This window comes from Sphaerodactylus townsendi, linkage group LG08, assembly GCF_021028975.2.
Source record: "Sphaerodactylus townsendi isolate TG3544 linkage group LG08, MPM_Stown_v2.3, whole genome shotgun sequence".
Lineage (NCBI taxonomy): Eukaryota > Metazoa > Chordata > Lepidosauria > Squamata > Sphaerodactylidae > Sphaerodactylus > Sphaerodactylus townsendi.
In genome coordinates this window covers 67965931-67991593 of record NC_059432.1, presented here as the reverse complement: position 1 = coordinate 67991593, position 25663 = coordinate 67965931, and the positions used below count along the sequence as shown (strand labels likewise).

The 25663-nt window shown below is 43.6% G+C and overlaps 1 protein-coding gene, 1 long non-coding RNA gene and 1 other non-coding gene across 7 annotated transcripts in view; 2 read left to right on the top strand and 1 right to left on the bottom strand.

The window, feature by feature from the left end:
• Window positions 1-16093, top strand: part of ATG16L1 (autophagy related 16 like 1) — a 24520-nt gene extending 8427 nt beyond the window's left edge. The window contains exons 8-21 of one of the 5 annotated variants that reach the window (XR_007245247.1): window positions 699-785; window positions 2048-2104; window positions 2298-2345; window positions 3098-3200; window positions 3956-4061; window positions 5275-5345; window positions 7766-7837; window positions 8625-8745; window positions 10384-10489; window positions 13040-13189; window positions 13446-13493; window positions 13656-13777; window positions 14019-14120; window positions 14749-14768. Coding sequence is in view for 4 of the 5 variants with exons in the window: in XM_048505396.1 (XP_048361353.1) it covers window positions 699-785; window positions 2048-2104; window positions 2298-2345; window positions 3098-3200; window positions 3956-4061; window positions 5275-5345; window positions 7766-7837; window positions 8625-8745; window positions 10384-10489; window positions 13040-13189; window positions 13446-13493; window positions 14019-14120; window positions 14749-14842 (1165 nt within the window). In the remaining variant the exon portion in view is untranslated. Of the gene's footprint in view, window positions 1-698; window positions 786-2047; window positions 2105-2297; window positions 2346-3097; window positions 3201-3955; window positions 4062-5274; window positions 5346-7765; window positions 7838-8624; window positions 8746-10383; window positions 10490-13039; window positions 13190-13445; window positions 13494-13655; window positions 13778-14018; window positions 14121-14748 lie in introns of all 5 variants that reach the window. The other 4 variants (XM_048505396.1, XM_048505399.1, XM_048505397.1 and 1 more) reach the window with 4 other exon arrangements.
• LOC125437628 lies at window positions 4161-25663 on the bottom strand. Its single transcript, XR_007245248.1, has 3 exons — window positions 25241-25663; window positions 10763-10774; window positions 4161-4171 (listed from the first exon to the last, which is right to left on the bottom strand). It is a non-coding gene; the product is annotated as an uncharacterized LOC125437628 (long non-coding RNA).
• On the top strand, window positions 5628-5892 carry LOC125438670. Its single transcript, XR_007245375.1, has one exon. It is a non-coding gene; the product is annotated as a small Cajal body-specific RNA 6 (non-coding RNA).

Genomic DNA, 25663 nt, shown 5'->3' with positions numbered 1-25663 from the left:
TGTTTAGCTAAGTAAAGCAGTATACAGCTTCTACCTTCAGTGAATAACTGCTTATACCACATTGCCTTGTATCCCTATATATATACAGTCCTTGTTTTTTAGGCTTGGCTGGCCTTATATCTTTCAGTATTGGTTTGACTGTATATATTTGCTATTCTGAAAATAAAACAAAACAGGAAACATGAGTTTTCGTGAGTCAGAGCTAACTTTAGCTTTTAAGTGAGCGACTCGTGAAAATTTATGTTGGAATGAGTGTTGTTAGTCTTTAAGGTGCCACTGGACTTCCATTGTATTTTGCTAATGTGGCTGTTCTTTTGAAATTACCATGAAAGGTGGAAACCATCCATTAAAAGATTTATTTGCCTGGAATGAACACATTTTACATTACTTGAATATACCCTCTTTCCCCAAAGCTAAACGTATCTCCTGCTCAATGCTTCATTCTTCTAAAACACTAAAAACAAGTAATTTTTTTAAAAGTGGCATCGTAATGTTTCCTGTTAATCATATAATCTTTTAGTGCCACTGTGATTACAATGAGAACAGTGAATTTCTGTGCGTGGAAAGTCTTTTCCTGTTCGTAGGAAAGCCAATTTATGATTCTAAGAAGTTGTAAGAAGTGTATAAGAAAAAAACACCTGAATTGCTTTCACTCTCAAAACGATTCAAAAGATGGCACAAAACTTCTTGTTCTCCAGGGATGATGATATTGAAGTGCTTGCGGATGAAACTTCAGATGCTGCGGAGGATACATCCCCAGTGCGTGCAGTCACCCGGACAGCTAGGTAAGAATGGCAGAGAAAAGAATGAAAAAGTTCTTTTTCAGCAAGGGCCATAAAAGACTTGGACTGGGAGGGAGGAACTGTGGCTATCCATAATGGAACAAAAATATGAGCTCCCTGCTGCTGTGTCTTGAAATGGAAAATGCATGGAAGTTAAGATCTTCTTGTGCTAATATGCAAAAGAAGTGATTACAAGGGATGGCCAGAAAAGGAGGCAATTTAAGCATATCTTATATGTAGGCTCCATTAAAGTAAAATGGAAGTATCATGGCTGTTTCCTACATGCATTCACTGAACAGGCGAAGGTCTGGTAAATTATGCCTTTGGGTACTCAAAATGCTATCAGACTGTTTCGGGTTTTCGGTATGGGAGATGCCTCACCATTTTCATTGCACTTTATTTTTGGATTAAATCCTCTATGATTTTGCTAGACTTATTTCTGAATTACAATTGAACATTAATCTTTCAGTCTTCCCTAGGTAACCAGAGAACATCTGACCCTTCTCCCATGCATTCCTTTCCAGGGCCAGAAAGAGTACTGCAAAGCCAAGCGTTCTGTCAGTTCCGTGGTGCTCTTCTAGTTGTGTTTCAGTTTTACCCCAGGCTAAAAGAACACCACACAACACAGCTCTCAACTTCCTTCACAGCATCAGAGAGCTGGGATAGTCCCATCCCTCTCATTCAGGATAGGTCAAGAGTCCTGTAGTTGTGGCGGCAGCCACTGTGCATGTGGGCGAACAAGGCAGGCTTTCTGGGTATTTGCAAGAGTGGGGCTGTAGAAAAGGTTGAATATTTGTGTGAACCTTGAAGATCACAATGAAAATGGGTTTATTTTCTGTATGTACTCTTAAGAAATTAACCTGGTTTTCAGTTCCTTGTTGATCCCTGAGAGCAACTTGAATAGAAAGTACCAACATGTGCCCAGCCTCCTTACTGGGGTAATTCTTCTGAGTGCCTGAAAATTCAGTTCACCGTAATAACTTAAGCCCTTAATTTTATTTTCAAGATCTTGATGATTAAGGTGCCTTTATTTTGATTAATTGATTGATCTTAGCTTACTTATACACTTGGTCTAAATGAATGTTTTTATTTCTGCTGTCTCTGTATGATTGGGCTTCTAGGCTGTCTTGTGATGGTTGACTTTTCATGGTGAATTTAGGTATTGGTGAGGAGGAATATTCTTCCTAATGTATGTTGTGGGCTATGTATGTTTTGACCTCTGCTTGAACAATTAAGGTTTAAATCTGTCCTCCCCTCCTCTTTAGTAAGCGACTTTCCCAGCCAGCTGGAGGCCTTCTGGACTCTATCACTAATATCTTTGGGTAGGTTAGAATACATTCGCCTCTTTTGTTACTGAATTGGTTCAATATACACCACCATTTCCATGATGCAAGGAATGCAAACACTTGTCCTTATGTCAGCCTTTTTTTCCAGCTTTTGCCTCTTCTTTTTTTGTTTTTGTTTTGAACTTCCTGTTCCTTCTGCTGTTTGCTGACCTCTGACTTTTCCCTCCAGTCTGTCTGAGTCTCCCCTTTTGGGACATCACTCTTCTGATACCACCAGGTGAAAATTCGCTTGAAATTATTCACATTTACTCCAGCATGTGAGCAAGGGATGTTGAAATAACTGCCTTGAGTGACATATAGTAGCTGTGAAAAACTTTCATTGTTATCAAAATGCTTTGGATTTCTTAAAAGAGTGCTAGATGATAGTAAGTCCAGTAGATGACAAGCTGGGCAAATTGTCTTCAGAATGATTGTGCTACGGCCAGTCATTGTGGTTTTCTTCTGCAATAAGGGGAAGATCTGCCTTGAACCATGAGGAAAGGCAGGATAGAAATATGTTAATAAACACATGTGAAGAAGTAGTAATGCAGTGTGAGCTTTTCCAGTGAGCGGTTCTGATAGTTTGTGTCTTTGCAACTCACTTGGATTACTTTGTATGGTAGAAAAATAAGCACTGTTCAAAATAGCTGCTGAGGCTGGGCACATTGGTGACCCTGGGTGCAGTTCACTTTAGTTCAGGGCTCCACATGTCTGCTGTCATGCTACCAAGTCCCCCAGTCCAGCATCATTGAAGTTGCAGGGATTATGGCAGCTGTATGAAGTCTCAGGTTTGCAAGGATGTCTTTTTGGGTGTAACCATCCAGCTACTGGAAAACTCACATTTGGGCCTGAATCTCTCCACCCCTTCCCTCTCATAATTACCCTATTGTGTAGTCGGGATCATCCCTGCTCTCTCCCCTGCCCATAATTCAGAAACAAAATTTGCTCCTTCCTTGTGCTTCTGTATTTATTTTGTGTGTAATTTTCCAGGAGGCGCTCCCAGTCCTCGATTTCTGTCCCCCAAGATAATATTGATAAACATCTGGGTGCAAGCAAAGATGTGCGAGTCCCTACTACTGCAGTTTGTGTCTTTGTAAGTATGCTCAGGAAATGTTACCTTCAGAAATAAAACCTTCTATTGAAACTGGTTTTCATGTAACTGGAATCAGTTTGATTAAAGGAGGTTTTATCCCTAAAAAGCAGAAACTCATTATGTCTTGAGGTCAGTGATGACAAGAAAAAATACTGATTGCACTAATGAATTGCACACCTGTTGGTTTCTCAGCTTTCAGCAGTATGTTTCCTTTTTGCTCCCCTCATGTCCCAGTAATGTTATGAGATATGATAAAGCTGCTGATATTACATGGATAATGGTGGTACGTGTTGCCTACAGTGTTGGGGGCTTTGCACCACCTTTCATCCAACAAACCCAGTCCAAGAGCTGTCAATTTCGGGTTGTCTTAATGTGCATGATAGTAAGTTTTCAAGCTGAGACCTCTTAGGTTTCAGTTTCCTTGTGAATGGTGACGAAAGGAGTTTCATTTTGTCTCAACTTCAATTTGCTACATTAAAAAGTAATTACCTTTATATTTTTAATAGCTTTTATTAGAGAAGTGACACAAACGAGTTTGGAAAGAATGTGTCTTGAGTACAGGCATTCATATATTCCCAATTAAATTATAGAACTTTATTAACTGGAAGAAAGCAAATTCAAAGTACACAGTAGATTGTGTAACGTGGGTGTTTACTCACTTGAACATTGTGGGATGTTTTAATCATTGACAGAACTACTTGGTATCCTCTGCAATTGCTGTATATGTCTCAATTCTTCTCCCCACTCCCCCACAGGATGCTCATGATGGGGAGGTGAATGCAGTCCAGTTCAGCCCTGGCTCTCGGTTATTGGCAACAGGTGGCTTGGACCGGAGGGTAAAACTCTGGGAAGTCTTTGGAGGTAACAAGAAAGCATTCCATACATGCAGTTGGTATATTGGTCAGTTTCTTCCTGTGGCATCTGTGGAAAAGGGCTTTGACTCATGAAAGCTCATACTGGAATAAATGTTTCTAAGGTGCCGCTGGACTTCTGTTTTACTGTAATAGACGAACACAGCTACCCTAGTGAAATTACATTTGTCAGTTCACCAAATGTTCCGTGGAACTAAGAATGCCTCTGCATAGTTGGTTGATTACCTTACTAATTCTCATTATGGTGTCACCTGTTGGAAGGGAGGGCGAATGGCTTGTCCCCCAATTCTGCAGCCATGTAGCAAAATTTCTCTCACTGGCCACCTTGTAGAAGTACAGACATGTCCAGACAGAAAGAACTGGTCTGTTGTCTACTTGGCACAACTGCACAGGCCTTTGCTTACTTAATAGTAATAGAATTAACAAGAATATCACTCTTGTTTTTGTTTAGCTAGTTTAAAAATTTGAAGTGTCCCAAAGAGAAGACTTATTTAGTACAGTGGAACCTCGGTTGTCGTTGGTAATCCGTCTGGGAAATTCAGCAAAATCTGAAACCTACGAAAACCAAGGCTACCACTGGCAAGCAATGGAACTGCATGGGTCGCCAGTTTTTGTTGCAAAATTAGCGCGCGCGCCGACGAAAACCAAAGCAAACAATGAAAACAGAGAAAATTTTCGGGGAAAGAATTGACAAAAACCAAAACTGACGGAAAACGACGACAACAAAAACCAAGGTTCCACTGTACAGTGTTCTCATGCATATATCTCTTCCCCAACATTGTTAAAAGTTGTAACAGACAATTACAATGTTCAAAAGTTTATTTCTTTGTTTCATCATAGTTTAATTTGTTTTTCTAATTGTTATTAGCATCTTCCCTGATAATTAAAAAGTCTTTTTTTGTTCTTTGAAGCTTTGAATATAATGCTTCAAATATGCTTAAGTAGCATTTAATGGGTTAGTTGGCTTTTTATCCAATGAAGTGGTCAGGTCTTAATGTAGAACTAAGAAATGTTGAGAGTGCTAAAGTCTGCTGCTCCAAAATAGCTCACTATTGAAGAGAATAAAAATTTCAGTTGTTTCATTCTAGCGATGATAGTTTCAATCAGTTCTGTCTTGCATATTGTCATTTAATATGGTTGAATGAAAGGAGAGGCGGGAATTTGAACTGTTCCTGACTGACAATTCTTGTTTCTTTTTACAGACAAGTGTGAATTTAAAGGTTCCCTTTCTGGCAGTAATGCGGGTATTACAAGCATAGAGTTTGATAGTGCTGTGAGTATGTGTGTAGCTATTTTGACACCTGTTTCCTACTCCAGCCTTATAACTACAGGCTGCACAAAATGTTTCTAGGGAATGGCGACATTACCTAAAAAAATGTTGTACCTGGAAGCTCTTTTGGTGAAGCATTTCTCGTACTTTACAAATTATCCCCAAATTCATTAGACTTTCTCTGTACTGTATACCTTGATGATGGCACAGTAAGTTTTAGCTATGGTTTTTGCATATTAAATCTGAGGACCTGGCAAAAGGTTCTGCTTTTTACAGTTTTTCTGAGGTCGATGATGAACAGTAAAAGGTCTGATTGCCCAGCTGTTTTGCCTACTGTACCCTCACAACTCCCAGCATGTTCTCTTCCATCTTGCTCTAGAAGTGCTGTGATGGGATCACTGTTTGCTGACAAGTAGTGATACATTCAGCTTGTGTTACCCTAGAGTGTTGGGTCGGCACGGCTGAAATTGCTGTCCAACATAAGTAGATACAGGAGTTTGGGGCATTGGCTCTGTGCTTGGGTGTCTGATTTCAAATTTTTGCTGAGACCTCATTTGGAGCAAAGCATCCCTCTCGCTCCCTCCCATTTTTCAAGTGATGGGTAGTGGCAGGGAGCAGATGTAAAGACAGGGGTGGAAAAAGGGACCCCGAAGTGGGGAGTAGTTAACAAGAGATAAGAATGCACAGTGTATGCTAAGTGCTGTCAAGACATTTCTGACTTGTGGCAAATTAATGACTTCCAAAATGTTTTATCACGAAGAGCCTTGCTCAGGTCTTGCGAACTGACAACCGTGACTTCCTTTATTGAGTCAATCCGCCTCTTGATGAGTCTTACTTTTTTCCTTGTGCCTTCAACTTTTCTTAGCATTTTTGTCATTCTAGTGATTTTTGCCCTCTCATGATACCAAAGTACAATAGCCTCAATTTGGTTATTTTAGCTTTTAGAGAGAGTTCAGGCTTGATTTGATCTAGAACGCATTGATTTGGCTTTTTGGTAGGCCATGGCAAAGGCGTAGCTCCGGGGAGGGGGTGCACAACGCACCGGGCGCACCCTCCCGTGGGGGTGGGGCCGCGGTGTTCCAGGGTGGGGCGGGGCGGAGGACGCACCAGTGCACTGGGCGCTTTTCCCCCTTGCTACGCCTCTGGCCCATGGTATTTGTAAAACTCTCCTCTAACCCTGCATTTCAAATGAATTACCTTTCTTCTTGTCAGCTCTTTCGATTGTCCAACTTTCACACCAACATATAGAAATGGGGAATAATGTGGTATTAATTACCTTGGTTGTTGCTGACACATTCTTACACTTAAGAATCTTTTCTAGCTGCTTCATGGTTGCCTTTCCTAGTCTCATTTCTGATTTCATGGTTGCAGTTTCTCTTTGGGTTGATAATTGAACCAAGGAGTAGAAAATCTTTTAACAATGTCAGTTTATTAATCGAACTTAAAGTTGTATAATTCCCAAGTAGTCATTACTTTTGCTTGTAGATGTTCACTGTAATCCTGCTTTGGCACTTTCTGCTTGAACCTTCATCTGGAGTTGTTTCAAATGTTCACTGTTTTCTGTCAGTAATCCACGTATCTCAAATGACTAACTTTCCTTCCACCAATTTTTCATTCCAGCTGCATCTAAATCTAAACCAGTTTTCCTTATGATATGCTATGCTTGTAGATGTGATAGAGAAGTATCAGACAAGGATGTATTTTATCTTTACCCATTGGAAACCATTCTAGTTCTCCATATTCCATTCTAACAGTAGCTTCTTGTCCGGAGTGTGCACAGTAGGGTTTTGGTTTTTTTAGGGCATTTCTGTGCTATCTGTTCAGAGTCTTGCTCAAGGAATCTTATGATTAAAATAATATAAAAATAACCAATTGGACATAAACAGCACAAAAATGATTTGTAAAATAGAAGCAGACGATTTGGAAGGCTGGGAAGAGAAAATCTCTTTAAAATGTGTTTTGGCCTGGCACCTAAGAGAAAGTAAAGTAGATGCCAGGTGAGCATTAAGGAAGAGAATATTCCAGAGGAGAGGTGTTGCTACAGAAAATTCTGTGTGTAATCGCCACTTGCCTCACCTCTGAAAAATAAGAGAGAAAAGAATTAAACCTAAGGAATAAAAGGTCATGGAGAAATGAGTATGAGAGCAAGTACAAATAATTAGTGATTAGAATTGCTTGCTCTCTTAAAGCGTGAAAAAGAGAATGTGGGAACAGGAGGAGAATACATCAGTCATCGCCAGAGATGACTACATTAAAGGCAGAGATTGAGAATATGCAGGAGAGAGGCCAAGAAATATCAGAATTACATGAGTGACAAAGGAGGGTTTGCACGCATGTGGTTACAGGGAGCAGTATTTGTAAAGTATGTAAGACTGGGCCGTTGTTCTAGAAAACATTTTTTTAAATCTTATTTGTTTTCTCAGGGTTCTTACTTATTAGCATCTTCTAATGACTTTGCTAGTAGAATCTGGACTGTAGATGATCATCGGCTACGGGTGAGTGTCTTGCCTCTGGAACGTAGTTTCTCCTTAGATTTGTAAATGCAAAAAAAGTTAGAAACTTGCTTGAAGGGACATTTCATGTTGATCGGTTTAATTCTTTAAACTGCCATTCTTCTGCCATAGCTCAGTGGTGAATAGCCCATGTTTCTTTGCAGAAAGTTCCAAGTTCAGTCCCTGGTCACTTGAGGAAGATCTTGAGTAACTCCACTGGGGAAGGCTTCGGCCTATGACTTCGGAGAGTTGCCAGTTGAAAAGGGCTGCTGGTTTGGTCCAGCGTTCTGGCTTTGTAAATACAAATATTAAATATTAAAGTGTGTAAACTTGAGATGGAAATTCTGAGAAGGTAACTGTTTGCACAGTCAGGCAAAAATTAATCTGACTTGGCATTTAGTCTCCAAAGTGTGTGGCCAGATGTCTGGGAAGCTCAGAAATTGACTCTGGTGGTATTAGCTGTCTTCTGTGTTTTATCTTCACTACCAGTTATGAAAAATTGACTGCTCCAGTTAAATGGAATCTCCCTAGTCAACCACCATTCATAGATCTCCACAAATATCTACACCTTGCCATGTAAGAGGTATTGATGTAGTATACCATGCAGGTATTAAGGATGTTTGTGTTAGGAACTCACAGATCAAGTATCCAGACTGGCTTTTTATATTTAATTATATAAGCTGGGTTAAAGTGTCAGTAGAGTAGTTCTGTTCCTACTAGAGCAATGAAGGCTAGAAAGAGTAGATGTAGTAAATATTGTTCACTTCATGTTGTGTCAATCTCTTTCTAGCACACGCTTACAGGGCACAGTGGAAAAGTCTTGTCAGCCAAATTCCTGTTGGACAATGCACGCATTGTCTCTGGGAGCCATGACAGAACCCTCAAGCTGTGGGACCTACGTAGCAAAGTCTGTAAGGCAACCATTTCACCATTTCACATACAAACACAGTTTGCTTTTTAGCATGCTCATTATATGCACCGAAATTGCTCCTGACTGCTAGGCAGTCTTAGAGCACTCAGAACTGCTGCTGATCACTCCTCTGCAAAAAGGCTGATGTTTACATGGGACCAAAGCGGGCTTGTTCCTGGTGTCTTCCAAGTATAATTGATCATGGGTAGAGCCTGAAGTAATCCCATTGTTGCAGATCAATTCTGAAACAGGTCTGGGCTTCTAATACTGCTGTCCGAATGTAAAATAAACATTACTAGAAATCCTTATATTTGTCATCTTTCTGGGCTGGTGGGTAGCAATTGCCAGTGTTGTGTAGTGGATATTGTATGGATTTGGGAAGACCAAACTATGCAGAAGTAGCTAATGAAAATCAGTCTGAAATGAAGTGCTTTGGAGGAGAGCAATTGGACAGTATCCACAGGCCAATTAATTAGGTTGGTTAACTGAGGTGCTGAGAAATCTACTTTTAATTTCCATGGTAGGGTGAAAACAGAGGGCTCTAATGCAGAATATCAGAGTTCATGGAGACTTCAGCTCCTCAGTTAACCAACCTAATTAATTGGCCTGTGGATATTGTCCAGTTGCTCTCCTGCAAAGTTTATGCAACTGCTCAGCAGTCTCTCACATGGCAGAATCTTGATGATGGGAGACAGGCTCCTGCAGCTCCATTCAGTACAGATAAGGATCCGATGTTCAGTCTCTAATAACTCAGTCTTCAGTTGTCAGCCTGATTGAAGGCCTGTTCCTGATCTGCAAGGTCCAGTATCTTCTGGCTCCTTGGGTAGCACAGCTCTCTTTAGTAATGTGCTGTCCTTTTCACCTGCATGTCCCTTTATTGGGACATCTGTTTCGCCCTCGGGAGGGACCCTAACCATTCTACTCACCCTCTGAGACCATCATGGACACACAAATCTTCCAGCAAGTTATTCCTCAATAATTCCTCATCTCCCACCTGGGATGATATTCAACATCTCACACAAGGGTACCTTCCTTACTGATGGAGAATAAAACATTGGACTGCAGGATACCTTCTGATCCACTCCAGTTGAACTCCCACAGTAAGCTCAGTGTTTTGTTCTGAGCCCATTAGAAAGGCGTAATTGATAGGATCACACTGTTTCACATTGCAAGGGTCTTAGATTGGCTACTAAACATTTAAGCAGTACAGCAAGAGAATTGTCTTGTGCCTTCATAAACCAATGAATTTTAGATTGATACAGCTTTTAAATGGTGTATTTCACACTAGTCATCTTATTGAATATCTTCTATTACAGTAATGACCAGCATGGAGGAAAGAATACAGTGCTGTCATTCTCTTCACCATCTAAGACTTCTTACCACTTAGAAGTCTCCAGGAAATAGGGAGTTATTATATGGTATCTAATGAGCTGAGTTTAGAGTTCCGTGAAATGGGTGGCTTTTGTGGCTGATGTTCTTTACTGGTGCAGTTATGGTGCAGTAACTACCAATAATGTTACAGGGTTCTAGTGTTATATTTGGTGTATTTGAATGATGGTGTTTAACTGAGATTGAACCCAGAGAGTGGATCCACTGAGGTTGTTAATAACGGCTGCTTTTTCATCTGTTTGCTTTTAAGGTATAAAGACTATATTTGCAGGCTCCAGCTGCAATGATCTGGTCTGCACAGAACAATGTGTGATGAGTGGACACTTCGATAAGAAAATTCGGTTTTGGGATATCAGGTAAACTGTTCTTTGAGTTTGTGCTCTTAAAGCTTCACAAAAATAGCACCAGAAGGCATCTGTGCCTGTGGCATTGTGTTCTGAATACTTGTGAGAGGATGGTTCTCCTACCTGGATGTTTTAAAAATTAGTAAACTCATAACTCGTCTGCCTTTCCAGAAAGTTCGAAGGAGGAAAGGGGGCCTTTTAAATATGCACACCTTACCACAGATTTTCCCAGTGGTCAAACCTTGTATCTTGGAAGCAAGAATATTCTGTGAAATCACTCTGCACACTTCCTTCTCACTCCTAGTAGCTTTGGTCCCCCCCTCCCCATGTCTCTTCAGTTGCATTTATGATTGTTGATGGTGGTGAGATGTCATCCATGATGGAGAAGAAAGTCCTCCCACTTTTTTTCTTTTTGCACAGGTACTCTAGCATTATTGTGCAGTTACATTTTGAATCAGCAATTCAAAAATAGCTCAGCCTTCATTTCTGCTATTGAGTACTACCAACTCAAAATGGAAGCTAAAACCGGCGTCATTACCTGAAGGAACCAAAACACATAGTCCACTGCTCCATACACAGAGAGCCTCATTTTTTGGACCAAATTTGATCTGCAATAATACACAATTGTTACTGCAGCAGTCCCTGATTACATGCAGTTAGTACTCTTTTCAGTAACCCACTGGCTTATCATTACAGCGGTCATTCAATATGAAACCACCCAAACCTCATCAAATTGACCCTGTTTGTTTGTATCTCTTCTTGAGCCTTACAATCACAAATCCTATGAGAAATTGACAAAGCTGATCCAATCAATCATGTTAGTTTGTTTCTGTGCCTCAATATTACATTGCTAGTTCAGTAAGGCAGAGATTTTAAAGTAGAGGTCTTCAAACTATGGCCCTCCAGATGTTCATAGACTACAATTCCCATGAGCCCTACCACTTGGCCATGCTGGCAGGGGCTGATGGGAATTGTAGTCCATGAACATCTGGAGGGCCATAGTTTGAAGACCCCTGTTTTAAAGCCTTTTGAAAACAGGAGAAGAAGGGGGAGGAGAAAATAACTGAAGGAGAGGTTGGGTAATTACACAGGTAGTACATAAGGGCGAGGGGTTTGCACACAGTGGAAGCAAAAAAAAAAAAAGAACTGCTGCCATTACCTGAAGGAACAGAAACACACACACACCCATACACAAAGAATATATTTTTGGGCCAGATTAGAGCTGTGATAACGCACAATCATTACTGTGGCAGTCCCTTGTCAGTTTCCTCCTGCAAAAGCAACTTTTCTTACCATTTGACTCACTTCTAAGCAGACACAGTGTATCTTGTCAATTTTACTCCTAACTGTGTTAAAGCATATGTTAGTTTTACATTGCTAATTCAAAATGAAAGCTGATACAATTGACCTGCATACAATTATATCGCCAATGAAATAAGACAAAGGAAAAAAAGGAAAAAATAGAAAATTGTTGAAGGGGAGGTTGGGTGACTATTTGGGGGCATTAGTAAGGGCCAGATGTTTGGCAGGGTGGAGAAATGAAGACCAGTCCCATGTGATGGCGTGCTCAAGGAAAGCTGGTTGAGGAGTTGAAGAAACCGTGCAGTGGAAGGGCTCAGGAAAACAACAGAGAAAAAATGAAAAGAAAATGTTTCCAGAACGAAACCGTGTGCAGTTAAAAAGAAAAAAAAATGTAGCATTTGTTGGCAAGATACGTTGTAAACAACACACGGGGCAAATACCTAGGCCAGGGGCTGGGGAGAACCTAATATTAATAAGCACATTTTAATGAGATGTATGCTGAACTGACCCATCACTTCCCCAAAGCTGTATATGAAGAAATATGGCTAAATCGCTCAGACAGCTGTGACATTTGGAATATTTTGTCAAGTGAAATGGGACTAAAGGGCAAGAGTGGGAGAAAGGTTTCGGACAGGGAAGTGCCATGTGCCAGATGATGTGAGAACTGTCTGTTACAAGGGATCATACACTTACTTTAAAGCACTTCTTCACAAACATTAAGGTTATAAGCTTTGTTTTAATGCAAGCTTAGAACATTCTCAAAGAAGCATACTCTGTTTTAGACTGCAAGGAGAATATCAAGCAGAAGATATGTGAACAGTGAAATTACCAAAGGAACTTGCAGGATTCTGGGGATAGTTGAGCAGTCCTGGTCTACTCAGAATCCTACTCATCCAAATTAGAATCCAACTGCTCTTAACTGTGGAGGGGTGGCATGCAAGGGAAGGGGAAGGGGCCCGGCATCGGGACATGGCCCACCCACCCTAGGGGAGGGAGGGGTTCCAGCATCTGGACATGGCCCACCCACCCTATCAGGCGGAGGGGAGGGGTGGCATACAAGGGAGGGGGGAGGGGGAAGGGAGGGTGGTCTAGAAATGTAAGAAAGAAAGATAGGTATAAGCAACCCCAAGCACACTGTGTAAACCATGATACCCATTTCATGATTGTAATGCTCAACCGGTGAGGTACTGTTGTGTTCTCATGTTGCAAAATACTGATGTTGCTCTCAAGGAGTCTCTCCCTCACTTGTTTTGTTTTTAGAACAGAGAGCACAGTATTAGAAATGGAACTGCTTGGTAGGATTACAGCTCTAGATCTCAACCCAGAGAGAACGGAGCTCCTCTCCTGTTCTCGGGACGATTTGTTGAAGATTATTGATCTTCGAGTCAACGCTGTGAAACAGACTTTTAGGTAAGCGAGAGTCTGAAGTAGGTAAGCTGTTTATAAAATTACACTGAAGTAGGGAAGCTGTTCATAAAATTACATGTGCTTACTGGTGCATGGCCAGAAGGATGTGCTGGAAGAAGGACTCATTGTGGTTAAATTATTCCTCTACAGATTAGCAGAGGTGAATATCTGCTCTGAAAGCTGTCAAGCTCACAGTACTCTATAATATTTTAAGATTAATTTTATTGAATTGTCGTGATTTTTCCTTTCTCTTTTCCAGTGCCCAAGGATTTAAATGTGGGTCTGACTGGACCAGAGTTGTATTCAGGTAAAAAACTGTAATTTGTGATAAACCAATACTATGACTTCTCTGCATTTGGATCTGAATCTCTCCAAGGCCTGAAGAGAGTCTGATTCATTGACTTAAAAGTTCATGATATGCCTGGAACAGTCCAACTACTGACCACTGTATCTTGTCTGTATTTTCTAGGAGTCTTTGGGTGAGCCTCTGTAGTGATTTTACATAATGAACAAAGAATAAATTTAGTAGTTGAGCTGAGAGCCAGCATGGTGTATTGACTAAGAGCGGTGGATTCTAATCTGATGAGCCAGGTTTGTTTCCCCACTCCTACTCATGAAACCTGCTGGGTGACCTTGGACTAGTCACTGTTCTCTCACGAGGTGTCTGTTGGGGGAGAGGAAGGGAAGGAGTTTGTAAGCTACTTTGAGACTCCTTTCAGTTGAGAAAACTGGGTTTAAATCCAAACTCTTCTCCTTCTATTGAGATAACAAGCATCCAAGCAAAGCTTAATCTTCCTTTTTTTCCCTCCACACCTGTTCTATGATTTTTCAGCCCTGACGGCAGTTATGTGGTGGCTGGCTCAGCAGATGGGTCCCTCTACATTTGGAACGTGCTCACTGGGAAAGTGGACAGGGTGCTCTCCAAGCATCACAGGTGAGGCTAGATGGCGAAGAAAGTTAGCTTGTTGTTTACTCAGCATTTGAGGGATTCACAAATGAGAGATTAGTTCTGAATTGCATAAAAATGCCGGAGATTTTGTGGTATTAAGGAATCATCTGTAAAATCATTGAGGTTCCCTCAATCACTAGGTAATTGAGTTACCATTAATTTATCACTGCTACAAATGGAAAAGTTAATGATAGCCATAATCTTGGGCAAATTTGAGTAGTTCAAGTACCGTGAGTAGCAACACAGATTTTCAAAGTGGCTTCTCTGAGACCCAAAATCTCATTAGCATTTATTTCTTTAACTCAGATTTAACATATCTCCAAGATGGTTCGAGTGGGTTTTCCGGGCTGTGTAGCCGTGGTCTGGTGGATCTTGTTCCTAACGTTTCGCCTGCATCTGTGGCTGGCATTTTCAGACTTCCCTCTGTGATGCACCTCTGAAGATGCTAGCCACAGATGCAGGTGAAACATTAGGAACAAGATCCACCAGACCATGGCCACACAGCCCGGAAAACCCACCAGAACCAGTTTAATCCGGCCATGAAAGCCTTCGACAATATATCTCCAAGAGTGTTCAGTCATGGTTGTTGACTGACTTTTGCATTTTGTTTCAGCAACTCTATCAATGCTGTGGCATGGTCACCGTCAGGAGCCCACGTGGTCAGTGTGGACAAAGGAAATAAAGCTGTCCTGTGGTCTGACTTTTAATCCAAAGGCACTAATGTCATCATGCCAAAAACCTTCATGGGAGAGCAACAGTCTGTGTCTGGACAAGATTTGCGTTCCAGTCAGTGATCTTTTGCTACGTGCATAGGATTGACTCTAGGAAAGAACTGTGATGCAGCAGCTGAGGAAGTCAAGCCTCTGAAGTATGGTGCTGGGATTCAGCCTCCATGGTGGATTGGGAGGAGAACCAATAGGCTTTAAGATGCACTGTTTGTGTGCTGGAAAAAAAAGTTTTTGTACCAGACAGCAGTGCCAAATGATTCCTTAAATAATTATGTACAGCACTTCATACTTTGGAGTGCTTTAGCAAAGTTCCTGTGTATCCTGACATTATGCATGTACTGTCACCTGTGTTCTCTTCTGTGGATTAGCTAAAGAGGTGAGGGGAAGAGTCCTGAAACAGAAAGAGAAGGGACTCAACCATGATCTCACGTGAACGAGACCATGGTTTTGGCAGCTGTGCCCACAGTGCCTCAAGCACTCAGTGAATCACAGCTCTCTGCACTAGCCTGGCCTATAATAGGGGGACCTGTCCATTCTGCAGAGGCGCAGCATCCTCCAAAGGCTTTCCAGGTAGCATTGGAACAGAAGCTTTTTTTTTTTAATTTGACCCAGTGTTGTCTTGGGTATTACTTGGGGGGGAGCGACTGCTGCTGTGGTGAAGAATGTACTGAAAAACATGACTTCAGCACCAAATACATGATTATTTCCACTGTCCTCCTGTACCAGAGTTTCATGTGCAGAAGAGTCAGGGGGAAATAGAGCCCTGAATGTAAATGTTCTGGTGCTGGCAAATCCAGATCACTTGTCTATGTGTGCAATATTCCTCCTGTGCTGGAGCTGACCCTTTGCCAGTGAGCAGGCTTTTTGGCCAGGATCTCCTGGCAATCCAATGCACAGCATGGTCTGGGGAGAACTAACTTTTGCTGTTGAGCATTATCCAGCCAAACACTTTTCCATGTCCAGTGGGCCTCAAAACAAGCCACCAGCATTTAATTGCCTTTTAATTTGCACTTTAATTTTGCCTCCTTCCTGAATTTGTTTTGTATGGAGTTGTGTTTGTATTGAAGGGCAGAGTTGAGCAGGAATTCCTCTGTGTCTGAGATTCTCAGTAATGGTTCTCTTCATTTTTTGACAGCTTCTGCTGAGGAAAATGGGACAAAACCTTATTTATTGTATTAATCCGCCCACTAGTACTTGACATAATAAACCTGTGACCTGCTTCTAAACTCACAGCACTTTCCCTTCTTTTGTTCTTTTACCTACTTAGGATGGGTATGGGCATGGGCAGGTGAAATGGCAAACGTGTTTGAAGAAAGTTCTGCAGTGCAGCAAGTTTTATGATAGTATGCTACTTGGGGGAAAAGTAGGTTGAAAGGTTTTTATAATGTACATCAGGCAATGCCAACTACAGTTATACCCACCAACTCAATTCAAATCCAGTAGCTCCTCAAGAGGTGCTTTCCAGGGTCTGAGCGTTCAAGAGTCCAAGCCCCCTTCATCAAACCATTGCAGACTACTGCAGAGCAACACAGCTGCCCTCTGAAACTACCCACCCAATCTTCATTCTCAAAAAGTCATAAGATGGTGAAGGCAGGTACCATTGTGCTGCCAATTCTTTACTGCTGAATGTAATGGTAGCATGTGCTTTAAATACGTTTTTCATGTATTGGCAAAGAGATTGCAGCCTGTGGAAGACCTTATTCTTTTGAATGTATTGCACTCTTGCACAGACATACATAGACATATACATGTTCATTCCTTGAGGTTCTGGACACACAGGAAGGCATACGGACACAGTGGAGCCATACGAACACACAGGAGGGGCATCCGGAAACTCAAGGGGGAGTCCGGAAATACAGGTTGGGTGTTCAGACGAGCACAGGGATGTCCGGACACAAAGGGGGCGTCCAGTCATGCAGGGGGGATGTCTGCACACGCAGGGGGCGTCCGGGCACGCAGGGGTGCTATCCAGACATGAAGGGAGGGCGTCCGGACACGCAGGGGGGCCGTCCAGATATGCAGAATTGTGTCCAGACACATAGTTGAGACGTCCAGACACGCAGCGGGGGCCTCCGCACACTCAAGGGGGAGTCTGGACACGTGGGTGGGGCGTCCGGACATGCAGAGGGGCATCCAGAAACGCAGGAGTGTGTCTGGTGACGAAGGAGGGGCGTCCAGACATGCAGGGGGGTGCCCGGAAATGCAGGGGGTCATCTGTAAACGTAGGGTGACATGCAGATACGCAGGGGGCTGTCCGGTAACGCAGGGGGGTTGTCCAGACACACATGGGGGCGTGCGGACACACAGGAGGGGCATCTGGACACGCAGGGGAGCCATCCAGATATGCAGAATGGTGTCCAGACACATAGTGGAGACGTCCGGACACGCAGCAGGGGCCTCCGCACACTCAAGGGGGAGTCCGGACACGCTGGTGGGGCGTCCGGACACGCAGGGGGGTTGTCCAGACACACATGGGGGCGTGCGGACACACAGGAGGGGCATCTGGACACGCAGGGGAGCCATCCAGATATGCAGAATGGTGTCCAGACACATAGTGGAGATGTCCGGACACGCAGCAGGGGCCTCCGCACACTCAAGGGGGAGTCCGGACACGCTGGTGGGGTGTCCGGACACGCAGAGGGGCATCCAGAAATGCAGGGGTGTGTCCGGTGACAAAGGAGGGGCATCCAGACATCCAGGGGGGCATCCGGAAACGCAGGGGACGTCCGGAAACACAGGGGACGTCTGGACACGCAGGGGGCGTCCGGAAACGTAGGGTGACGTGCGGATACGCAGGGGGGCATCTGAACACGCAGGATGAATCCGGTCATGCAGGGAGAGCGTCCGGAAACGCAGGGGGGCTGTCCGGACACGCAGGAAGGCATCTGGAAACACAGTGGAGCCATACAGACACGTGGGGGGGGGGGTGGTGGTGTGGAAACTAAAGGGGGAGTCCAGACATGCAAGTTGGGTGTCCAGACACGAAGAGGGGCCTCCGGACACAAAGGGGGGTGTCCAGTCATGCAGGGGGCGTCCGGGAACGCAGGGGGAGTGTCCAGAAACGCAGGGGGGCGGTCCGGACATGCAGGCAGGCGTCCGGATACGCAGTGGAGCCATCTGGACACCCGGGGGGGCGTCTAGACACCCAGGGGGGAATCCGTACATGCAGGGGGGCATCTAGACATGCATGGGTGTGACCAAACACGCAGGGAGGGCATACGGACACTCAAGTGGGGGCCATCCAGACCCGCAGGGAGGGCGTCTGGACACATAAGGGGGGTGTCCAGACACTCAGGGAGGCGTCCGGACACCCAAGGGGTAGTCCAGACACTGAGGGAATCATCCAGACACGCAGGGGGGCCATCTGAAAATGCACTCCCCCTTGAGTGTCTGGACTAGACCCTGCCTGTTTGGACTCCCTCATGAGTTTCCGGACTCCCCCCATGTGTCTGGATGCCCCCCTGCATGTTCAGATGCCCCCTTGGTGTTCAGACAGCCCCGGCCCTCCTGCGTGTCCTGACAGCCCCCCTGCATGTCTGGACACCTCCTGCATATCCGGACGCCCCCCTGCATGTCCGGATGCCCCCCTGCATATCTGGACACCCCCTGCATGTCCGGACAGCCCCCCTGCGTGTCCAGATGCCCCCTGCATGTTCAGAAGCCCCCCTGCATGACCAGGCACCCCCTGCATGTTAGGACGCCCCCCTAAATATCCGCCACTGAGGGAGGCATCTGGACACACAGGGGGCCATCCGAACACGCACAGGGGCCCGTCTGGACACGCAGGGAAGCATCCGGTCACTCAGGGGGGTGTCCAGAAATGCTGGGGTTCTGTCCAGACACACAGGGGGGCGTCCGGACACACATTGGGGCGTCCAGACATGCAGGGGTGCGTCCGGACATGCATTGGGGCGCCGGACATGCAGGGGGGCTGTCCGGACATTGAGGGAGGCGTCCGGACATGCAGGGGGGCCGTCCGGACACACAGGGAAGCATCCGGTCACTCAGGGGGGTGTCCAGAAATGCTGGGGTTCTGTCCAGACACACAGGGGGGCGTCCGGACACACATTGGGGCGTTGGACATGCAGGGGGCTGTCTGGACACTGAGGGAGGCATCTGGATATGCAGGGGGGCCGTCCGGACACACAGGGAAGCATCCGGTCACTCAGGGGGGTGTCCAGAAATGCTGGGGTTCTGTCCAGACACACAGGGGGGCGTCCAGACACGCATTGGGGCATCGGACATGCAGGAGGCTGTCCGGACACTCAGGGAGGCATCTGGATATGCAGGGGGGCCATCCGAATATGCACAGGGGCCATCCAGACATGCAGGGGGGCCGTCCGGACACGCATGGCGGCATCCGGACACGCAGGGGGTTTCCGGACACTTCGGGAGGCCCCTTAATCATGTTGGGTGCTAAAACAAAAAAAGGGAGGTGAGGGTGGGAAAATGCGTGGCAGTGCAAGATAAAAAAGGTCTAATCTACAGCTTCATGAATAGGAGGGGGATATATAACACCTGCTTTCCCTTTTTACTCAGGATTTATTCGTTCATTTTTAGTCTGTCTTTCTCATTGGGACTCCAATCTGGAGAACCGGGTTCGATTCCCCACTCTGCCACTTGAGCTGTGGAGGCTTATCTGGTGAACCAGATTTGCTTGTGCACTCCAACACTCCCCCTCTTCCATAACCAGAAGAAGCAGAATTATGCCAACAGCCGCAGACAGGCTTCTTCTATGGTATACATGCAAACGATGGATTCTTTTAATTTTTTTAAAGGTGCAGGATACACATAGCCTGGCCCTTAACTCAGAAGAATTACTGAAACAGTTAACAACATTTAAAAGGTTGAATCGATCGAAGGGCAGCTTCCTTCACCTTACCTCTTGCTCATTGGGTTTCTGTTCTTCCTGTCCTTCCTTGTCAAAGCTGGGTGGGATGCTATTGTTAATGCTGAAGGAAATGCTGATCCTACAAGCAAACAAGGCAACAATCTAGGATCAGCTCACAGAGACCGTGACATACCGACAGCCCTCTCCCTTACCAATCTAAAGCCCTTTCAAAAAGAGAGTCTTGTCAGGGCTGCGGCCAAGCGATGCTTCAGAATCCTGTCCCCAGTTAGAACTCCACACACACTCCCCCCCCAAAAAAACCCTGCCCCCCCTCTTTCAAGAATAGAGGCCACACACAGCTGCTTTCTAGGTGTCATACTCATGGCCCTCCAGATATTATGGACTACAGTTCCCATCATCCCCTGCAAACATCATGCTGGCAGGGGATGATGGGAGCTGTAGTCCATAACATCTGGAGGGTTGCGAGTTTGACACCTGTGGTAAATGTTCTAGAAAATTACAAGTAAATTAAAAAGATATTCACTGCGTGCTTTTGGACCAATGGCTTTTGCTGATTTTTTTTGGAAAAAGATTTCCACCACATAAAAATATAAAAGAGGAAAATTTGGCTATAGGGAAAATATTAAATATGAGGATTGGCTTAATTTTTTTTCTGCAGTTTTGGCTATATATTGTCAACATTATTCAATATATGTAATCCTTATAAAATGTTCACCAAATTGAGAAGTATTGCATTTTAATTTATAAATTAAGCATTATTCACACCCACAATCTCCTTTCTTTTATTCAAAAGCTGATAGAAATATAAATATTATGTAAACAGAAATTGCTACTTATCACTATTTTGAACAAGTAAAGCACAATACAGCAAAATATCTAGAGGATAAACTCTTATCGCTTTCCCCAACCTGGGGCATGCATTTCCAGAACAAGGTGTTTCAATATTGGTGAGATTCTTTATATATTTACAAAATTTACAAAAATCTACTTCTCCCTCTCCCAAGGCAGAACCATAATTGTTAAGCTCATCATAAGACTGTCGTTGGGTTTTTAAAAAGTGTTATAGCACTGGTAAACTGGGAATGAAACATTTGCAGAGCAATCAAACACATGTTTGTTTAGAATTAAGACTCAATTCAACAGCCTTGCTCTGTGGTACATATGTATAGGAATGGTGCATGAGATGGCCACATATACCCCCTCCCCCAAAAAACTGTCAGGATTCCAAATGACCCCCGCCAGCAGAGAACACACAAAAAAAGTTACAGGAGCAGTAAAAGGAAGACATCACCTAACTTCTGTATGGGGCTGAATAATGCAGAAATAGATGTGTTTGGCTTGATTTTCCTTTCTACACATTATCTCTTGCAAAGGCAATTTACAGTAGATCTGAAAATGAGATCCTGGCTGTTAATGGCCAAGTTTCCAACTATAAATCAAAACACAGAATTATTATGCCTGGATCAGCAGATTGGAAAATGATAGGATTGGTAGTGCTGAGTATTACTTTCAGATCCTCAGCTCTACAACGTAGGCTTCCTGATTTCATAAAGCACACAGAGGCAACATACAGAAGACTTAGCAAGGAGATTATTGAAAGCAGCTTTGTTTTAAATCTCTCTGTCTCCTCCTTAATAAGGATGAAAATCATCCAGCCTGCTAATGAGCTAAAGATAAAGCTTTGTGCACCATTGATTTTGTAAACACATATTTTATAACACACACAAGCATTGTACAGAACTGTATATCCATCAGTGCTGGCCACTGTTTTCTAACCAAAATTTGATCCCATTTAGAGGATGACTTATCTATTGATGTTTAGTAGCCCACTCATTTCATTCCAACTTATTGCCCACCTTTATGACTGACAGGTACAATGACAGCTAAACCACACTCAATATAAAGGAGAGGCAGAAGGGGCAAATTATGCCCAGGAAATTTTAAATCATGACTTTATCCAGCCTTAAAGAAAACACAATTAAATCAAAGTCTTTTAAACAGAAGGTACCCAGGGAAACAAATGCATCAACAAGACCCTTCACCATTGTTAAAGAATCTCATATTTCTGTATATACAAATATAGCCAACTAATTTCGATCAACATATCTGTCTGTGGAAAATTGTCTCCCTCTGATAGTTTCCCAGCTGCCATTATGGCAGGCAAGTGTAATAATCTCTAAGCCCCAAGATGCTGTCACAGTTTCTGAAAATAAAAAAGGAAAAATGCTTTAGAAATCTTGTAGTTACTATGAGTGATCTTGCTTTTCTATCAAGGTAATGTCCAGATTCCCCCTGTCTTTTTATATTTACCTGTTTTTCTTCTCTTCTCATCCTTCAGTTCCATCAACTACCTGTGCTGCTCTCGGTTTTCCCTCACCTGGTTTCTCCAACATTTCAGGCCACTCCTTTCTTGTTTTTTTGACTCCACCCCCCTCCATAAATTTATTTATTCTGAAGATATGTATGAAACCAACTCAGTAGCTAATGAGAAAGGAAATATTTAACAATAAAGTGCCGGTACACAATGGTTTGAATACTTGTAAGCCATGTAACATGCTTAATGTGATAATTAATAAACACGAATTTCCTGTCAAATAAAGAGGACATAGACTTTCTATAAAAAGGGTGCTGGTGTAGTTTAAAAGGATTGAACTGTAACAAAATGTTCCAGAAAGATGCTTTGGTAAAGAAACAAAGACTGTGGATTGAATGCTTAAATAACTTGAACAACTTAATAAGTAAAACTTTAGTAAGCTTCAATCCCAACATTACACAACGATCGTGTGTGATACAGGCACAGCTTACAGTGCAATCCGAAGAAGGGGGCAAAACCACTATGGAGGCAATCTGACCCCTGTGCCAGCATAAATGCGACTTAGGTTGATGCAAAGGGCATTTCTGCTGGTGCAGGGGCAGTTACATCAATACTGGGGAACCACATGGCACTACAGTGCCTGGGTGCCATCCTAGTCACAGTGCCAGTGTTCCTACAACACAGGAACCAAAGGGGGCATTCCCGTGGGTGGAACTGGCTTCAGTTGGTGTGGTATAGTGTGTATGTTCCTTTAAGAGATAAGTACTGAAGGACATGTAACGAAGGGAAGTGCATGCAGCTGTGAGAGATAGAGTGCTATAGTGTGCTTGGTTGTACTTTTAATAAACGTTGGATTACTGAGTCTGGAGGCTTATTGTGAAGACATAACATTGGCGACGAGGATGGGATGGCTTGTTTGCCTTTGAATCCGTTGGTACCTTTTCTGCAAAGTCCAGGTGAGCCTCCAACTCCTTTTACCTCGTGGATTCGCCTTTTTGATAATTACCTGCTTGCAATTAGTGACACAGAAGTGTCTGAAGAAAGGAAGCTTGCACTGCTTGTCCACTCCTTGGGAGCAGAAGGACAATGTATTTTCTACACACTTTCCCTTAAGGATGATAAATATGAAACTGCTTTGGCTGCACTGAAGGATTTTTTTGTGCCCAAGGTTAATGTGATTGCTATGCGCTACAAGTTTCGGCAGCGGGCACAACAACCGGGGGAGTCAACCTTACAATATATTGCAGCTTTAAGAGACTTAGTTGGCCCCTGCAAGTTTGGAATGCTGGCTGATGAGATGATAAGAGACCAACTTGTAGAAAAAACTAACATACCCCGTGTTAGGGAAAGACTGCTTTTGGAATCAGAACTATCATTGGAGAACGCTATGATTATTGCAAACCAGATTGAAGCAGTCTTGAGTGACATTGATATGATGCACCTGGGCACTGGAGGAGGAATAGAGAAAGTGGAACTGTTGCAGAAAGCACCAAAATTAACTCAAGACACCAAGAAGACCAGGTATTGTGCGAAAGGGAGAATGTAAATTTACACCACCCTTTAGGATAGTGGAAAGGAAAGGATTATATACTTATAAATTGTCAGATGGTCGTATATGGAATGTTTCACATTTGGTACCTGTACATGGTAATGGTAGCAAAGTGGGTTCTGAAATAGAGGATGCCTTTTTGTTGCCAGTAACGAATGAGGATGAATTGGTTGGTGGAGAAAATAACTCTGATTCGCACCCAGGATCTTCAGGCGTGACCCGACAGATGCCACCAGGACAACAAGGACCTTTGGATGCGCCTACACAGATACCATCATCACCACTGACCCACAATATACCACCCGTTGCAGTAAACAGAAGTAACAGAATGAGACGACCACCTGTTTGGACTAAGGACTATGTTTTGGGTTAAAAAAAATTATAAAAAGGGAAATGTGGTATAGTGTGTATGTTCCTTTAAGAGATAAGTACTGAAGGACATGTAACGAAGGGAAGTGCATGCAGCTGTGAGAGATAGAGTGCTATAGTGTGCTTGGTTGTACTTTTAATAAACGTTGGATTACTGAGTCTGGAGGCTTATTGTGAAGACATAACAGTTGGCTTCCTGAGCCTCTCAGGCTGGGAGTGTCCCCATTTGCTGGTGCACACTTACACCAGCAAAATCAGTAGGGCAGCCCCACGTGCTGCTGCATAATCCACTTGGAGGGGGAAAAGGGCAGCACTTCTCTTAGGAGGTGGTGTGACTGCAACCCCCCCACCCCACCCCAACTGAAGTATTCACTTTTTGCTTAGTTCCTAGCCTAGAGCTTCCTACCTTGTCTGTGGATGAAATCCTCCTGCTCTTATAATTGGCATGGTGGGACAGGGGGGGAACATGTGAGCGCGCACACATGCAGTATTTGAATGGTGCCGAGTATTTCATATAGATAAGATCCCTACACCAACCCTGCAAGATAGGGACCATCCCTGTTGCAAAGAGGCAGCTGAGGAAGAATCAGTTTTTCTGATCCCATTTAATGAGTGCACAATGTAGGGAAAATTCAAATAGGGAACGTAAAACTAAAATCTCATAACCACCAAGTGTCTACAACTAGCACAGCCTGTAGCCACCAGTGGCAATCAAGCCAAGAAGTTACCAGACCATGCAAGATGGCAGTGGTGTTATCTGCCTCCAGAAAACAGCTCATGGTTCATTTATGCGACGTTAGAAGGCATTCATGTGCTTGCATTTCAATCACTACACAGTCACTTGGTTTATTCCAAGTCCTTTATTGGTTTCCCCGCCTTTCCAATCTCTAGAGTACAAAAGTATGCAAACTACCCCGAAAAATAGCCTCTGTATTCATGATACATATTTACAGTGTAAAGGCCTTTTTGCTGCCATTACTGCGAGCGACCGCAAAGAGCGTCATGCTTTGGGTTTTCATGAAATATACAGACAGATCGTTGATTTTTTTTAATACACCAAACATAGCAACAAACAACAATATCGACACACACACACACACAATAAGCATGTTGTGTTGGGTGGAGGGCACATAAAGCAGCAATCTCCCCCCTGGAATTAGTGTAGAAGATCTAAATTCTGTCCCCAGTGTTCTCAACACAGTGGGGACTCTTGACTTAAAGTAAGGCACCATTACGACACCAAAAACACATCCATTGTTTATCCAGAATAAATGGGTGTGGCTTTTAGGATACTCATAAATCTACTGCAGTCCCAACTTCCATAATGCTCCAGCACACCAAGGTCTGATCCATGCACATGCATGCAGGCAGCACCTTTTTCATACTGCTGCCAGTGATGGGAGAGTTTGGTATCCAAGCATCAAATTACACATCAGAAGAATTACGGGTTTTGTATTAAGTTCCCATGAACAGGAAGTTGCTTTAGACTGGGGCAACTCTCCTGGGTCTTGGGGAAAGGAAAAGGTCTTTCTCAGCACCTTCTAATTAAGGTTCTTTAGAAGTGGAGACACCAAGGTTTGAAACAGGAACCTTCTCCATGCAAACCACAGAATCTACCGCAGAGCCTTGGCATCTTCCCAAAGGATACTATAGTAAAGAAAAGTGGGTAGATGCAGCTGGCAACCCAATTAAAAAAAAATTACCCAAAAGCTTATC